This window comes from Crotalus tigris, unplaced genomic scaffold, assembly GCF_016545835.1.
Source record: "Crotalus tigris isolate CLP2741 ecotype Arizona unplaced genomic scaffold, ASM1654583v1 scf7180000018048.2368360, whole genome shotgun sequence".
NCBI classification, from domain to species: domain Eukaryota; kingdom Metazoa; phylum Chordata; class Lepidosauria; order Squamata; family Viperidae; genus Crotalus; species Crotalus tigris.
Genome location: NW_024096794.1, coordinates 1,904,195 through 1,922,487, shown reverse-complemented (window position 1 = coordinate 1,922,487; position 18,293 = coordinate 1,904,195). Strand labels below are relative to the sequence as shown.

The 18,293-nt window shown below is 41.6% G+C and overlaps 1 protein-coding gene across 3 annotated transcripts in view; it reads right to left on the bottom strand.

Moving 5' to 3' along the window:
• Positions 1-18,293, bottom strand: part of ZFAND3 (zinc finger AN1-type containing 3) — a 125,236-nt gene that overhangs the window by 85,436 nt on the left and 21,507 nt on the right. The window contains exons 2-4 of one of the 3 annotated variants that reach the window (XM_039347053.1): positions 6,411-6,451; positions 3,970-3,996; positions 2,818-2,847 (exon numbers count right to left, since the gene is read on the bottom strand). In XM_039347053.1, coding sequence (XP_039202987.1) covers positions 2,818-2,847; positions 3,970-3,996; positions 6,411-6,451 — 98 coding nt within the window. Of the gene's footprint in view, positions 1-342; positions 482-2,817; positions 2,848-3,969; positions 3,997-6,410; positions 6,452-18,293 lie in introns of all 3 variants that reach the window. The other 2 variants (XM_039347056.1, XM_039347054.1) reach the window with 2 other exon arrangements.

Here is an 18,293-nt window from a genome sequence, read left to right as displayed (position 1 = left end):
AGATAAAAATTAGATGAACACAATATTAATAAGATAGAAAGCCACAACAGAGACAGAAACTATTTGCCAAGAAGTGGGGGGGGGGGAGGAATCACTCTATCACATGCACCTTTTTATAAAAAGTTTTCTTTATGTTCTTCTTCCATTTGACTATTGGGGATAAATAATGTTTGTCAGCCATCACAAAATCAATGTGCAACACATTAAAAAAAATAAACCAACATTGAGACATTAAAGAGATGTTATATTTCTGCTATTCAACAGAAAGTAGATATTTAACATGTCTGCAAAATAAAGATTCCCTAGACTGCAATATCAAAATATTAATGTAAGAATGTTTACCTAATTTTGTAAATGGTAATATATCCATGGAACTGATAAGTTTCCCAGTTGAGACCAAGGTACCTGAAGGAATATCTTCCCTTATTTCATTCAGCTATCACTCTGATATCAGCATTAGCTCGTCCCTGTTTCTCTTTTACTAGAGGTGAAATAGATAAAATTAGAAAGCTATAGTCCCTCTAAAAATATTTACCCATGGCTAGACAAATATCTTTCCCCCCATATTTAAAAGATCTTACACAGTACTATATTTTATCTGATTGCATTTTATGCAGATTTATGGTTTTTAATTATTTGTAATTTTATAAAATTCCCTGGTATCAAATGTGATGAAAAGCATGGTATTTTAAATAAACAGTTCTCCTCAGCTATGTACAACAATTACTTGCATCTAGCATTTCAATGTACCTAAAAATTAATCATGTGGAAATTAACCAGTATGCAATGAACATTCAGGATGTTTTTAGAGAAGATGTATACACATGAGAATATTGTAAACATGGATTTCATAGCTATGCATACATAGTCATGAGCTACATTTATTGCCATTTAAACAATCCGGGCAATATTTTTATAAGCATGCTAAATCAGTTCAATATAAAATGGACAGGAATACAAAGTCCTGCCAGATTCTTAGTGCTAGGCAGAAAATGACTTCAGCAACAGTCCTGCACCAGACACTCAACAAACTACAACTACAGTATAATACTAAGTTTGAATGCTGTTAAAATACACCACAAAGTATTGGCTTAATGGAAAAGCACAAATTGAAGTGCCAACTTCTATCAAGCTTTAAGGCAAGAGAAATTGTACTACAGCCCTTCTAATCAAAAGAGGATGTTCTTGAGCAGACAGCTGAGAACACAATTATTCCTTTTAGAAAATGAGACCAATGCTCTGCTTTGTACACCTGAAAATTCCTAGCTGTTAATCAGAGCCTACTAAAATGCATCATATAATGGAAGCACTGGAATATTCTAGCGCATTGAAATTATCAGCATTACAGCTAGAAGCAATTAATTTAAAGAGAGCATTAAAAGAAAAAATATTTTTAAAAACTGAATGAGACAGCTGCTAAGATAGTCAACCTTACAAGATAACATACTGTAACATTTTAATATCAACAATTCCCCCAGAATATTGACATGTTACATTAGAGTCTGCTCAAGCCACATACTAGGTCTAGACTGCTGTAATAACAGCATGGAACACTGAATCGAAAATCAGTAAAAGGATGTATGCAAAGTTTTGCTATTATAGTAAAAAACAACAACAATATATTTAGTCACTTAACAGACAATCTGATACAGGTAGTTCTCATTTAATAACCATTTGAACTTATGATGCCTTCCAAAAATATTACTTATAAGCCATCCTTGAAGTTATAACTGCCATGCGCGCATGCATATGCACACACACACAGTCATATGATCACATTTTAGGAGCTTGGCAAACAGCTCACATTTACGACTGATTGCAAAGGCCTATAGTTCTATGCTTCTGATTTGCAACTTTTTTGCTACCTTCCAGCATTTTTTGCTGGTTTCTATCCAACCCAAAAGGAGTTGTTTAATGATCACATGGTTCACTCAATGGCTATGTGATTTATTTTATAATGTTGTAAAAACAATAATAAAATTGAGTCTGATCATATAGTGACCCATTTAACAACTGCAACACTTACAATCAAAATTCTGGGCACAATTATGATTATTAAGGACTACCTGTAAAGTCATACAGTAACATACTATTTGTTCATTGAATACTAATTGGAAGAATAACAATTACACACTAAAACAACAAAGGAGAACTGAAGGGAACAGGAGGTAGAACATGTGTTACAGAGCTAAGGACAGTAATGATCTAGGAGCAATCTCCTTCAGCCTTTGAGTAACTTTCTAAAAACTATTCGGGGAGAATTTCAAATAAATTAAAAGAGAATACGTAGTATTTTCTTGGAATATTTAATTTTGTAATATGGCATCCATCTGGCTAGAAACTGCAATAGGATTCTTTAATTTCTTTCTGTTATTTCTGTCTTGTTAAGTATCCTTATTTTTCTAAACAACTATAGAGAGTTGGGTGATTAATGTCACTTTTAATTCAAATATACTTCAGACTGAGCATGACATTATTAATTTTGTTTTAGAGTCTTTTGTAGTTTATTATTAAATTAAACCAGCTCCCATTTCCCAAAGGAGATTGCACTATTTATAGCACATCAATGCAATCATGTAGCTTACATGGAATATTTCATATACTTCTATAAATGTCTTACAAATTAAAAAAAAACTTTTACAAATTATTTTTTTTCAAACAAGTTTTGTTTTGTTTACCTCTTATGATATCAACCTATCTTCCAACAAAGGGTTATAACTTCTAATCAGGCACCTGTATGCTGTAGCCAGGAGATTATATTATAGAGATTATGTCCATATTTACAACAAAATGATTGCAAGCAGAGGAGAGGATTACCTGTATGCAATGCTAAGTCACCAGTGGCAGCTAAGTGAAGGAACAAAGGAAAATAGGGGGAGCATGAGAAGAGTATGCGAAGCTGGGATACTGACAATAGTTGAGGGATGAAGGAAAGATATATAAGCAAAAGTCTGTATTTTGGGGACATTATTTCATTTGCAGATATTCCTCCCTCCCCTAATACACATAGTTATTTCCTATTCCTTCAAGATGTTTGGACAGAAGATGAAGAAAATATCTGAGCAAAGAATATCAAAGGAAAGTTGTAATTCTTCCATGAGTGCTGCCCTTCTTTATAGTTTACCATAAAAAAGAATTCAGCAAGAGTAATAACTTACGATTAAGACCAATAAGTTTCTTCATTTTTTTTCTTATTGTAGATTGGCTAATAAATTGTAACTATGCCATGTTCCTCTCTCTGCTGCTTTGTAATACATTCAGTGCAGAAATCATATTGCAGCCCAGGTTTCAGTTATGCAAAGAAAGGTAATGCACTGACTTAACATTCCCAATAGCTAGTTTGGGGCAGCTCAGATCTTGCATATTGCAATGTGAAGGGATTTTAAAATCTATCTTTTATTTGGATTAAGGCCTCTGATCTCTAATGTTTTCAGAAGATTAACTGTCCCAGTCAAGCAGCATTTGATTTTTTGGTCACTTATTTTCTAAATTTTAAACATATTGATGTTCTTTTTCTTGAATTATCCCAAATTATGAAAATATGTAAAATTATGTAAAATACGTTCTTATAACATTTTGACTTTTTTGTCTTCTAACTACAGGGCACATGAGACCATAATAAATCTTTGATAAAGTTTTAGTTGAAAGGAATAAAATTACATCACTACCTAAACAATATTTTTTATATATTCTGAAAATCCAAAAGGTCATGCAATTATTACATTTAGTTCCGTATTTCTAGACATGTGCAGAATTCAGATTCAAAGAAGTAAGAGTCGGCTACCAGAAGAGACCCATACTGGATTCAAAATACCTTTACATACTTTGGATCCAAATATATGGATTCAAAACACCTTTACATGTTTTGGATCCAAATATTCCATACTTCTATATATTTCTTTGTGAGCAAAGGCAATTAGTTTACGCAAACGATATGAGTGAAGTTAATTAATTTTGTCATTTACTAACCTTTTTCGTTGTGTGGATTTCTTTTTTCTAGAGAGAAAAAGAAAATAAAGTCAAGATAAAAAATACCAAGATATTCTTCATACATGAATAAACATGGGAGATATTAAGATTAAATATGGAATTGTTTAAGCACATCAGATACCAAGATCATAGTTTACCGATTTCTACCATTCTAGAGTGCACCCTCTCTCTCTATTCCTTTCTCTCAGAGGTCTTCTACTAATAATCTGATAATAAATGAGAACAGCTTGCATCCAGGTAACTTCATCATGTTCAGCAAAATGTACATTTCTTTGGTATTTAACACTCAACCTGATAAGATTAAATACTCATATTTTAGAAAAGTAGTTTTTAAGAGCTACTCATAGAAGACACATTTTAACAGCAATGTACTCAAATTAGTCTGGTAATAAATATATGCATTTACTCAATAAGCAGAAAACTAAGCAACCAATACATTGTATAGGTAATCCTCAACATACAATCACATTTGGGACAAGAATTTCTGCTGCTAAGCAAGGGGGTTAAGTGAGTCATGCTTGATTTTATGACCTTTTTGCCACAATTGTTAAGCAAATCTCTGTAGTGGTTAAGTAAATCACATGGTTTTTAAGAGAATCCAGCTTCTCCAATTGATTTTGCTTGTCAGATGCCGGCTGGAAGTCACAAATGGCAATCACAAGCCCAGGTTACTGCAACCATCCTACAAACATGCTGGTTGCCAAGCACCTGAATTTTGATCACATGACCATGGAGATGCTGGATCATAAGTGTGACGACTGGTCATAAGTCACTTTTTCAGTGCCATTGTAACTTTGAATGGTCACTAAGCAAATGATTGTCAGTTGAGGACTATTTGTAGTATTTGTACAAGGTCCTTAATAAGAGCTTCAAAGCTTGGGAAGGTCGATTACTCTAATATATCTTGTCTAATACTTAGAATCTACATCTATTAATAGATAATTTCAATTTAACATCACAGAAACTATTAGCTAGCTGTTTGTTAAAATAAACATCTTCTCAATTAACATCAGCAAACACTTTAAGTTATCTAAGGTTCCTGTGATTTTTTATTTTAGCACATATGCATATAAAAAAAAGTATTTTCTCCCTTTCCCTCCCCCTTCCATTCAATTGTGTCCCATTCTTGGAGACTGCCTGAATAAGTTCTTGAAGTTTTCTTGGCAAGGTTTTTCAGAAGTGTTTTGCTTTTGCCTCCTTACTAGGGCTGAGACAAAGTGACTGGCCCAAGGTCACCCGGCTGGCTTTGTGCCGGAGACAGGTCTAAAACTCATGGTCCTCCAATTTCTAGCCTGAATCTATACCACTACACCAAACTGGTTCTATTTGCTCCCTATTATTATTTTTAAAATAATCTTGTTCTTCTAAAAATGGTAGCATAATCTGCAATCCCAGACCAGCATATGGCCTCTTTGCTGAATTGCAGTTTAACATGAGAGAAGGGAAAAATTATTAAACACCTATGATATTCATATTAGCAATACTTAAATTAGAACTTTCTTAAATGTAAATAAAGTAAATGTAAATGAAGTACATGTATGCTTAGCTAACTCAATTTACTTAATCCTGATCCTATCCACAGATCAAATGGCCGCCCATCCAAGAATAACAAAACGTTTAAATTTGCTTTAAATATGTAGTAAAAATCATAATGGGCAATCAAATCCATATATCATCATCACAGCATCTTTTAAATGTTTTCATTAATTGTAGGCTTATATTGCTGAAGGTCATAATTTTGAACTAAAAATCTCTATGAAAAATATTTTTAATATTCCAGGGTAGTGGATTTAGAAAAATCTAGAACTACTGCAGAGTTGCATGCCTGAAATGTTTATATATTCCATTTTTATTCACTATATATAAGATAGTAAAATAGTGACTACTTAATGAGATCACAAAAATAGGTCAAAAATACCTTATATATTCAAGATTTTAAAACAAAATTGTAAGAGGCAGGAGATGGAATTATTTGTCACCATCACTCTATAAATATTCTATTCTTGAACTTACGGGACAAAAATATTCTTCTATTTATTACAGCAATCGCAACATAAACTTTAGTGTTAATGAATTAATGAACATAATTAAAGTCTGCCTTACTGAGATTAAACTTATAAAATTATAAAATGAACATTAAAGTAGGTCTGCCGGAAGTTGACAAGGACATTCCACTTTCTGTAATCTTCACTGAATGAAGGCTTGATTGGTCCCTGTGCAGAAGTGGCTTTTTTATACACTTTGGGGATTGTTTCAAGAAACCTGAGCAAACAAATGAAGCACCAGGTGAGCAGAAGCTGGTTTCATGCACAGATAAGAAACAGATAATCACCTGTAAACTCCAAAGGAATTGTTGCCAACTGATTGATTATTTAAGGGAGATTAAAAAATCCTCAAAGCCAATTTTACACTACACTTACCAGCAAAGCATTTGGAACACAGATTCATTGTCTTGCTGGACCTGGTGCAAGGGGAAAAAAGAGGAGATCTTAAAAATTCTTCATAGTTATTAACACAGAAGTTTAAAGAATAGAGTAAGCTGAGAAAGTAAAAGACAGCAAAGCAAAAACTTTGATCAGCTATCTGGGTCAATAATTCAAAAACTACCTTTGTAACCCTAGGAAAACACTGGGCCAGCCACTTTTAAAGCACCGCTTTTCTGCACAGTTTCCTTCAAATGTACAAATAGAGTTTTGCTTTAATTAATATTCAACAAATTTATAAATAATTGTTGGGCAGGGGACTGTCACTCACATTACATTTTTCCCCACTAAGAAGCTAAATGAAATGACCACAAATAAGACAAACTTTTGTCTCTATTTGTCCCTTTGTAAAATAAAGATAAATACCTGCTAAAATCAGAATACATTACTTGCTCAGAAAAGAACAAAATACCCAATACATTTTTATAAATTTCGTTTTAGTAGCAAGATTGCAGGGCTGATTTAACTTACTTAAATGTTATAGCTCTCCAAATCTAACATGTCAATGCCTAGGAGCAGGTATCTTATAATAATCTATTATATCCACAATAGGAATTCAAGTGGGTTAAAAAGAAGTTTGATAGTTCTGTAGAATTTTAATAATCTATTACCAAAAAACAATTTCAAAAAACAATATCTGTTTTTCCATTTATTGCCATCATGTCACAATACTCCTATTACAAAACATCAAGTGCATAGAAAAGAGATATATTCACATTGGCTGCTTCATACTATAGTCATATTTTCCATATGTAATTATTAGAGTACATGATTCTAACTTTCTTCTTTTCTAGCTTTTTTTAGAGAAAGGTTTCATCATCATAGCTTAAATTAATTTAAAGCTAGAAGCTGTATAATAAGATTGTATGATTAAATCTCAGAAATTCTTTTACTACTCCTTCTAGTAAGGTAAAATAGCTATTGTGAACTGAACAACCATTTTGTCTTATGACCTATAAAAGCATATTATGAAAACAAATAATTTTTTAAATGAAAATTTGACTTTCTCTGAAGCATGATTGTCTATTTTTCCTTGCCTAGATGGTTAAATGTCTGTTAAAATAAAATTAATTTATAGCATATTAGATTTACTTTACATAACAGAAAATAAGGGTAAAATTCTTTATGCATATTAAAATGCTAGAAAAAAAGCATAAATATTCTTTTAAAAGGGAAATTAAAACTAGGCCTTTGTACCAGGATGTTTGTTTTTGCCTATGTGCCATTAAGTAGTGCATATACACAAACAAAGCACATTTTATTAATAATTTGTGAACCAGAGTAGCAGCCTAAATCAGAGTCTGCTGTACTCATTTGCACAGAAGTTACTGATGAAATAGCTCACTATACTGTATTGGTGTTTCCTTGACCAGCAAAGAAAAAAAAAAGCAGAGATCAATTAGCTCACACTAAAAAGATTCTTTTAGATACAGAAGCAGGGCAATTTCAAGTTCTACTAGTTATTTCTTCAAATCAAGGAAGAAAAAAATAAGAAAACTACAGCAAAAAAATCAAATTACCATAAAACATCTGAGTCTCCCCCAAATTTCTCAACTGATAAAGCAAAGTTTAAACTCTCCCTAACATGCAAAATGCAAATGGCCAACAATTATATGAAAAGGGAATCCATACTATTATATAAAAAAGGAGAAAAAACAAAACAAATAAAGCAATAAATAAGAATATCTAATTTAAAATGTACTTTCGATTTATAATTAAAACCAGAAATTATATGTAAATTGATATAATCTATTACTGTATTTCAAGAAATGCACATTAACATTTTACTGCTGTTGAGCAAAACATTCATGTACTGAATATGAAGAAACATTTCCATGATGAAAAATAGTATTATACAATTTGACTCCTACTGGACCAACTAAAGACAAACTTTGCATAATTCAAAAATCTTGGATTATCATTGAGTAGCCGTTCATATTAATATATACTACATTATTAAATTATAGAAAGGAAACAGAAAGAAAAAAAACCTATATACTTAATACACACTGTTAAACTGTGAATAACTTCTGTTCAGCAACTTCTATTTATGCTAGCTTACAAAAGAGCAATTACATAATAAATTTATATCTGGACTATATGACTTGCTTGCAAATATAAATTCATGGCTTATTATTTCTCTGTACAATAAACACACTCTCTCTCTCTCTCTCTCTCTAATATATATATATATATATATATATATATATATATATATATGTATGTATGTATGTATGTAGGTCTTTGGTTGTTCGGGTTTTCTCCCGCGTAAAATTGGAAGTGTCTTGGCGACGTTTCGACGAAGTCCCATTCGTCATCTTCAGGCTGGTGTTTTCAGCTTCGTGCTTTGAGCAGCAACAAGACACTTCCAATTTTACGCGGGAGAAAACCCGAACAACCAAAGACCTACATACAAATACCCGCGAAAACCTCAGAAAACATATTATATATATTATATATATATATATATATATATATATATATATATATATATATATATATGACTGGGCGTATAAGACGACCCCCAACTTTTGAGAAGATTTTCAGGCTTTAGAAAGTCATCTTATACGCCAGAAAATACAGTACAATATTGAATTTCTGTTTATAGATGAGCACAATAGGAGCTCCTTTGCTGCTAGAAAGCTTTGTCCTGTCAGTGCTTATTTCTGTAAAAAAAATAGGGCTGCCACTAGGGGGCAGATTGGTTTTAAATTCAGAGAACAGCTACCCGTATATTCCTGTGTATAAGACGACCCCTGACTTTTGAGAAGATTTTCAGGCTCTAGAAAGTCGTCTTATACACCGGAAAATACGGTATATACATACATACATACATACATACATACACGTTCTGAGGCAGAAGTTTTTAGTCCTTTCCATAATAAAAAGTCTGAAAATTTAGACTGCTACTTCATTGCCTATTTAAAATAAATAAATATGCAGCCCTGAAATCTAACTAGTGTGTTAGAATGATACTGACCTTTGAAGTAGATTGGTTTCGTGAACAAGGAATTTCAAGTGCCACTTAGAAGAGGCGTTGCCTTACCTGGACAGCTTTTCTAGGCACGGAGATGGAGAATCCACCAATGGGTTAACTCTGCCTTCCTGCCCATTAGACCAAGTCAGCCAAATTTGCCATGACCGTCCTTGGGTAGCCACTCCCCAGTTTTGACAAAGGCGAAGCAGCTGACTACAATTCGACATGTTGGCTCCCGGTTTCCTAATATGGACTAATTGTTTTTAAGGGTAGGAGTGGATTCTCCATTTCCGTGCTGAGAAAAGGCATTCAGGTAAGACAATGCCCCTTCTCCAGCACCGGAGATGGAGAATCCACCAACGGGACATACCAAAGCCTCACTGTCCCAATGGGGGGGAAACAGAAGAGGCCAAAACTGTATCTCCAGTGATTACCTGCTGGAGAACCCTCCTTCCAAAGGAGGCATCTGGGGATGCAAAACGGTCTATCTTGTAGTGCCGTATGAACAGGAAGGGCAAACACCATGTTGCCGCCCTGCAAACCTCCTCGATAGAAGCCTGTGCGGCCCACGCCGCGGAGGTTGCAGCACTGCGAGTGGAGTGTGCTGTGATCTGCCCCGGCGCTGGTAGAGCAAGTGACTGATACGCTTCCAGAATGCAAGCCCTGCCTATGGTTGAGGCGGACACCTTCTGTCCAGTAGAGGCATGGTGAAAGGAGACGAAGAGGGCTTCCAACTTGCGGAAGGCCGCCATTCACTTGATATAGTGTCGCAACGCCCCACGAACATCCAGTGTGTGCCACTGTTGTTCCAGTGCATGGGACGGATTGGAACAAAAATCCGGTAGGACGATTTCCTGGGCCCTATGAAATGGGGTGTTGACCTTGGGGATGAAGGTTGGGTCCAATTGGAGGACCACCCTGTTTTGATGAAAGGTGCAGAGGTCCTCCCTGACTGACAGTGCCGTGAGTTCAGAAATGCGCCTGGCCGAAGTGATAGCGACCAGGAAGGTGACTTTGAGGGACAAGGCCCTCAGAGTACAGGATTTGATAGGTTCGAATGGCACCTTGGTGAGGCCCAAAGGACCCGTGGCAATTCCCAGGAAGGGTACCTATGGACCATGGGTGGTTTGGTATTGGTGGTGCCTTTGAGAAAGGCGCGCATCCTGGGGTGTTGTGTCAAGGCAACTGAATTGGCACAGATAAGTAAGGTGGATAGTGCCGCGACTTCTCTGCGGATGGTATTAGGTGCTAGACCCGTCGAAGCCTTCGAGCAAATATTCTAGAATGTTTGGAACTAGGGCCGAAGCATTGAGCCGCCGTCTCTTGCACCATTTGCAGAAATTTCTCCATGTGGAGTCATAGATGCGATTTGTTGCCAGTCGGCAGGATACCTGGATCATGGAAATTACTCTAGCCGGCAGGATCCGGCTCAGGATCTGGCATTCAAGTGCCAGGCAGTTAACTGAAGCCATTAGGGTTCTGGGTGCTGCAGAACTTCCTGGTTGAGTGACACTCGGCCCAGGGGAATCTTCCATGGGGGAGACCTAGAAAGATTCACCAGGTCCGCGAACTATGGTCTTCGTGGCCAATGCGGGGCCATGAGTATGATTTCCACCGGTTCCTACATCTTGCGAATGGTTGCCGAGATCAGCGGAAGAGGAGGAAACGCGTAAAGCAGACCCCCCAGCCATGGGCAACACAGGGCGTCCATTCCCTTCGCTTCTGTCGATGGGAACCGGGAGAAGAACCTCGGGAGTGGAGTGTTTGTCGGAAACACGAATAAGTCTACGACTGGGTGTCCAAACCTCTGCGCTATTTCTGCGAATAGGTCTGGATTCAGACGCCATTCGGAGTGGTCCACGATTGACCTGCTTAGAAAGTCCGCTTCTGTGTTCGCCATCCCAAAGATGTGTTCTGCCCTGATGGAGGCAAGATTTGCCTCCTCCCAGGATCCCAAGGCCTGGGCCTCGGTCATGAGGGACCTGGATTGGGTGCCGCCCTGCCTGTTCACGTGTGCCTTTGCTGACACGTTGTCTGTGAGAACTAGTACATGTTGCCGTGCCATCCTGTTGTGGAAGTGGCGGAGGGCTAAGTGTATGGCTCTTAGCTCCAACCAATTGATGTGTCCCTGAACCCATTGGGACTGCAGGTGTGCTCCCCAGCCGAACAGGCTGGCGTCTGTTGTAAGCGTGAGCCAATCAGGTTCCTTGAAGTATGACCCTCTGGCTACTGTTGGCAATGACCACCATTTGAGGGACCGCAATGTTTCAGGTGGGACCCTTACTCGCCTATTGGAAGAACTGAGGCTCAGCCTCTGAAATGGAAGGAGGAACCATTGAAGGTTCCTGGAATGTAGTCTGGCCCAAGGTACTATTGCAATGCAGGTTACCATCTTCCCCAGGAGCTGGGAAAGCAGGACCAGTGGAACAGCTTATTCCTTGCAGACCCTTCATGCCAGAGACCGGATGCTGTCACAACTCTCCTGTGACAGGTAGACCTGGCCACTGAGTGTGTCTATGATGGCACCCAGGTGTAGGAGACGGGTGGATGGGCTGGTCTGGCTTTTTTGAAAGTTGACCGAAAACCCGTGTTCCTGAAGGATTCTAATTGACAATGCTAGATCCGACTGGGCAGCCTGAGCAGAGGGGGACTGGATGAGGATGTCGTCCAGGTAGCACTGGACACGCAACGGTGTCGTTCGCAGGTGCGCGGCCAGCACCACCAGGATCTTGGTGAACACCCTTGGGGCTGACAAGAGAACGAATGGAAGGCCCTGTACTGGTAGTGGTGTCCCGCGTAGCAGAACCTGAGGAACTGCCGGTGGTTGGGGGCGATGGGAATGTGGAGGTATGCTTCCGTGAGATCTATGGACATCGAGAAGTCCCCGATCCTTATGCTGCCCAAGATGGAATGAAGGGTTTACATCTTGAACTTTCGATAGGCTATATGATAGTTTAGACCTTTGAGGTCCAGAATCGCCCTCCAATCCCCCAAGGCTTTGGGAACCACGAAGAGGATGGAATAGAAGCCCCACCCCTGGCTTCTGGTCGGTACCTGTTTTATGGCCTTTATCTCTAGGACAGTGTTCCTAATGCCGCGACCCTTTAATACAGTTCCTCATGTTGTGGTGACCCCCAACATCCCATCCAGCTGGCTGGGGAGGGGGTGCAGGAAGGCCGGCTCTGCCCAGCCTGGTTGGAGAAGCGCCATTCCTCTCTCTCTCTCTCTCTCTCTCTCTCTCTCTCTCTCTCTCTCTCTCTCTCTCTCTTTCCTTTCTTTTTCTCTGTCCTCCCTTTTTCTTTCTCTTTCCTCTCTTTTCCTGTTTCTCTCTTTCTCTTTCCTCTCTTCTCTTTCTCTTTCCTCTCTCTCTTCTCTCTCCCTTTCCTTTCTCTTTCCCTCTTCCTTCTCTTTTTCTTTCCTCTCCCCCTTTCTCTCTTTCTTTCCTGTCTTTCTCTTTCCTCTCTCTTTCTCTTTCTGTTTCCTCCCTCTTTCTCTTTCTCTCTCTTTCTTTCCTCTTTTCTCTCTCTTTTTCTCTCTCTTACGGCAGCATCATCGGGGTCCCTGCTGCCCCTAGCCTGGCCTCCGCTGTGTCCTCAGCTGAATGGGCAGTGAGGGGGAGCAGGACGGGAGGCAGCGACTCTGGTGGTGGTGGCGGCAGCTGCCCCTGGCCCGGCCACCGCCCCTGCCAGGACTCCGCGCTGCCCGGCCTCGCCCTCTGCCCATCGATGGAACTGCGGTGGGGTGGGAACAGAGCCCACCCAAGCTACCTGGGGGCAGGAGGAGGAAGGAGAGGAGGAGGGTGAGGAAGCAGCCGCCCCAGCCGGGACTCCGCGCTGCCCGGCCTCAACCTCCACCCATCGATGGAGCACGGCTATTCCCCCCCGGGCACCCCTCTTGTCCGGCGCCTGCCCAAGCGGCCTGGGGGGCAGGAGGAAGAAGGGGATGAGGAAGAGGAGGGCAAGGAAGCCACCGCCAGCGCCGGGCCCCAGGAGGAAGCTCTCCTCTCCTACCATTGCTGTACCTCCTTCTTCCTTCCAGACAACCTGGACTCCGGCGCGCCTTCCCGACCAGCGGGGCCAATGGTCGGGCTGGCTGGGGATCGCAGGAGCTGGTCTCCCTTGGGCCATGGCTTGCAGGAGGGCTGGCTCGCTCATGGGAGCCTCCAGCGGGCTGCTCCCAGCAGCGATCCCAGGGCTTCCCCGGGCGGCTCCAAGGCCACGAGGCCCTGGCTGCGCTTCTCCCAGGGGCCAATCAGGAGCCCTGCAGGAGGTAAGTCAGAGAGAGAGAAAGAGAGAGAGAGAGAGAGAGAGAGAGAGAGAGAGAGAGAGAGAGAGAGAGAGAGAGAGAGAGAGAAGGGAAGCGAAAGTGCCTCTCTGTCTTTCTCTCTCTCTCTTTGCAAATGGCAGAGGAGGCCATGCGGAGACGGATGCGGAGCAATGTCTAAGTTCCTAAGACCATTGGAAATATGTGTTTTCTGATGGTCTTAGGCGACCCCTGAGAAAGGGTCGTTCGACCCCCAAAGGGGTCGCGACCCACAGGTTGAGAACCGCTGCTCTAGGAGATGCCAGATGGCCTCTCGCATGAGGCTGCTTTTGACAAGTTTCCTTGATTGAGGGCAAGGGACGAAACGTTCTGCGGGACTGGAAACTAATTCCAGAGGCAGGCCGTAAAGAATGGTTTGTCAAACCCAGGAATTCATGGTGGTGGCTTCCCACTGGCGGTTGAAGAGCGCCAATCTGCCACCTATGGGGGGGCAACTCGAGAGTCACCTGAACCTTCTGTAGGGACAACCCCCACCTCGAAAGGGCCGTTTGCTCTGAGCTTGGTGTCTGGACCTGGGGCAGGACCTGTCTGGCTGGCGGTCTTGTCTCGGTGTGAAGGGTCGGGATGACTGAGGGAAGCCCTACCCATACCCATCCGAAAGGACTGCCTGTGGGCATACGGGTTTGGGCGCCTGTCGGCCCGTCTGCTAGAATGGGCCAATATCTTCCGCTTGTCCTTATTTTCGGTCAAGTAAGGAGTCAGTGCCTCCCCGAACAGCTGACCACCCTGATAAGGGGCCGTGGCTAGACGCCACATGGCTTTTGGGTCAGTTTGCCAGTGTTTGAGCCATAGCATCCTGCGTGCTGAGACGTTGGATGCTATCGCTCTGGATAAAAACCTGGCCACATGTAGCATGGCATCAGAGACGTACTCTGATGCTGCAGCAAGCTTGCTCAGGTCTTGTTGTGTACCTACCTGTTCCTGGGGGAGTCTGGCCTGTAGTTGATGAATCCAGAGTAATGAGGTTCTTGCAAAGAAGGATGCACAGGTGGCAGCTCTTACCGCCCACATCGCCGCCTGGTGAGTTCTGCGGAATGTTGAGTTCCCATCTCCTGTCATTGAACTTTAATATTTCTGCCATATCTCCCGACACTGTAGTCAGAGAGAAGAGGAAACTAAATGGTTCATCTACCATTGGTACCTCGAGATCCTCTGTCTGTTCTGGCGCTGTGCTGAATAGCTTCCTGCCCGTTCCCCCCTGAGGGGGGAAATGCCCGGTGATGTCCATTGTTTCTTGATGGCATTCCGAAAGAGTACCAGATAAGGGACATGGTGTTGAGCCACAACGGGCTCTAAGAACAGCGGATCTGAACCAGGCGGTGGGTCTGGCTGTGGGATGTGATCCGGTCCAATGTTGGCCGTGGAACTGGCTCCGCGGAGCAGAGGTAAGAAGAAGGAAGGATTGAATACCCCTCCAAATGGAGGATCTGGGGTAGGATCTTCCTCCTCACACCATGACATGTCATGTTGGTCATTCTCCGTAGGAGAGGAGCCCCTGCTGTGAAAGGACCATGACGGAGAGGAGGGATCCTGGTATCTGGTTTCCTCTGGTTGGAAGCAAGGTGGGGGTATGGCAATCACGGATTTGGCCTCGACCTGTGATTAGCCCTAGCAGCCAGCACTCTGTTAAGTGCCTGCTCAATTAGGGTTTGGAGACGATCCTCAGAGGGAGGGCCCTCAGGCTCCTCCCCCCGAGTCCTGCCGCCATGGGGGTGAAAGTGGCCTGTGTCATGGAATGCGTGGCCCGCGGTGGTAACGGTGCTTGGTGGATCATTCAGCAAACTGGGAAAGCCCCTTCGGGAACCATACTCCTTGTGTAGAGGGTCCCAAGGGGAGATTGAAGGGCGCGTCCTCTATTTGTTATGCTTTTGCCCTGGCCTGGTTTTGCGCTTTGGAAAATTCTTTCTCCAAAGCCTGGTGCCTTCTGCTGGCCGGTTTCTCCGCCAACTTGGAAGGTTTCCTTCCAGAAATGGTCTTAGCCTTGGCTTTGATCCTGCCTGCCACCTCCTGCTTGGAGGATTTTTGTCTTTTGCGGCTGGTGGGAGGGGAGGCGGTGCTCTTGGGTTGAGACAACGTGGGCTCTTCCATCCTGATGTGAACTATCTCAGTGATGCCGAGAGGGAGTTCTGGCAGGGGATCAGTTGACGAGATAGGCTGAGCAGGTAAAGCAGGGGATTGGTCGTCCTGATCTTCTGACCATCAACTGGTAGAGGGGACGGGCTGTTGTCCCCCCTCCCTTTGGGGTCTGGTCTGACAATACTGCGATGTGGTCAGGGCAATGAGTTGCACCAGAGTCGATGAGCAGGAGTCTCTGTGGGGGATGTTGAATTTTAATGGATCATTATTATTATAATAATATATTTTTAAATTATTATTATTTATTATTTTATGATTTGTGTGGATTACTGTTATTTGTCCGATGTTAATAGCCTGTACTAAGATCACCTTTTAAGGTTTTCCCTTTGAATACTGAGGGGGGAGGGGAGGAAGGGTGGCCGAGGTGAGGATCCGGAAGATCGCTGGCAATGGTCACCGCCGCCACGCGGTTCTCCCTTCATTCAGGGGAAGAAGGGGAACTGATCCTAGTATTTTATTTCCTTGTGACTTTCTCCCTGGAGATGTTCAACCTATGTCAGAGACTAAAAGTTGTGATCGGCTGCCGCGCTTTGTCCCGGTAGCCAAAATGGTGACCGGAACAGTTCGTCAAGAGGAAGGAAGTCACTTACAGGATTTCCGCTCTGGCGGCGGAAAAGATTGAACTAGGCAAAAAGGAGGTGCCTCCTGTTGCAGCAGCGTGTCCCGGCGTCCAAAATGGCGACTGGGACAAAGAGGCGTGGCGGTTAAGCACAGGAGACGAGGCAACGAGGCAACAAGACAACAAGGGCTCTGCGTGCTGATTGTATCTCCCCCCCAAGGAACGAAGGGTGCGATCCGACGGAACGGAAGGGAAATTTTCAAACTCAGCAATGAAACGGAGGGGGAATCCCCACTCCCCGGAGGTCCGATGAGTGTCGGCTATCACGCTGATCCCAGTGCTGAGCAGCTGGTAAGTCTTTCCCCTTTTTAAAGGATTTAGGGCCATAGCAGAGGCTTCATATCTTGGAGGGAAAAACACCCCCCCCTGAAAAACTCCTACTCTCCCCTTTTGGAAGGAGCTGGAGTCTCAGCAAATGCTTAGATCTTGGGGAGGGAAACCCTCCTCCCTTGAACCTCCTACAGCTATTTCACCCAGCGCTGATCCCAGTGCTGCTGAAAAGCCTGTGAGGTAGAGGAGAACAGAATCCACCAATGTACTTTTCTACTACCTGCCTTAGACCGGGAGCCAAATTTGTCACGTCCGTCTGGGTGAAGACCAAATCAAAAACTGGAGAGTGGCTACCCAAGGACGGGCGTGGCAAATTTGGTTGACTTGGTCTAATGGGCAGGAAGGCAGAGTTAACCCATTGGTGGTTTCTCCATCTCCAGTGCTGGAGAATGCTATAAGATTCAAGGATTCTTTGCACCTTGAATTTTTTTCTATATTGTGTATCAATATAGATTATGGACATTAGACAGGCAACATGTTGCTATTTACAAATGCTTTAAAAATGACTAAAGATAGTCTATTTAAAAGATCAGGTTTATCTAAAGATCAAGAGCAAATCTATTGACTGTTTTGATCCATTTGTCAATTTCTAATGACTGTTGTCATTAATCTTATTCAAGGCACAAACGATCAGGCTCAAATTATCCTACTTCAGACACATTACAGAAGCTCTCTGAAGAAGACTCTAATCCTAGGAAAGGTAGACGGAAAAAGAAGAGAATGATTGGCAGCAAGGTGGATAGACTTGATTACTTGGAAGACCTACAGGACCAGGCTAGGGATAGATTATCACAGAGAAAATCTATCAGTCTGATTTCTGACTTGATGGCACATAACCAACCAATCCATTTTAATTAAAGAATTGTATTCTATATTCAGTTTCTAATTTGCAAAACTTTTAGATAAATTAATAAACAAGTTGCAATATATATTATTTTTACATATTACAATTATGCCAAACAATTCAATCAATAAATTGAGATTGTAGTTGTTTTGCCATGATATAAAACATGCATGGGAGTAAGTAACCTATGATTTAGGCATTACAAAAGGAGCACAGATTAATTTTAGTCTTACAACCATAATAAATTCTGAATGACTTGGAAGGAAAGTAAGTGAAGAAGTAGTATTGTTTAAAAAATGGTCAAATGTTGGGTAATGTATACTAGCCTCTATGCCATTTAAGTATTAAAACTGCAATGACTCAAAGAGAAAAAGGTGATTGGAGCACAGACAAATGCTCACATTGCATGTATCATTACTTCCTCCAAGCAAAGCAAACACATTTTTTTCCTGGAATCAGGCAGCTGCAGCTATGTGAGCCTAGGAAAAAGGCTCAGCTTCTTTGCTTCTTCAAGTCTGCATAATCTTAATACATATGAATATTGCATATGAATAAAACACATAAACATTTTTATTCTTCTATTCATATTTA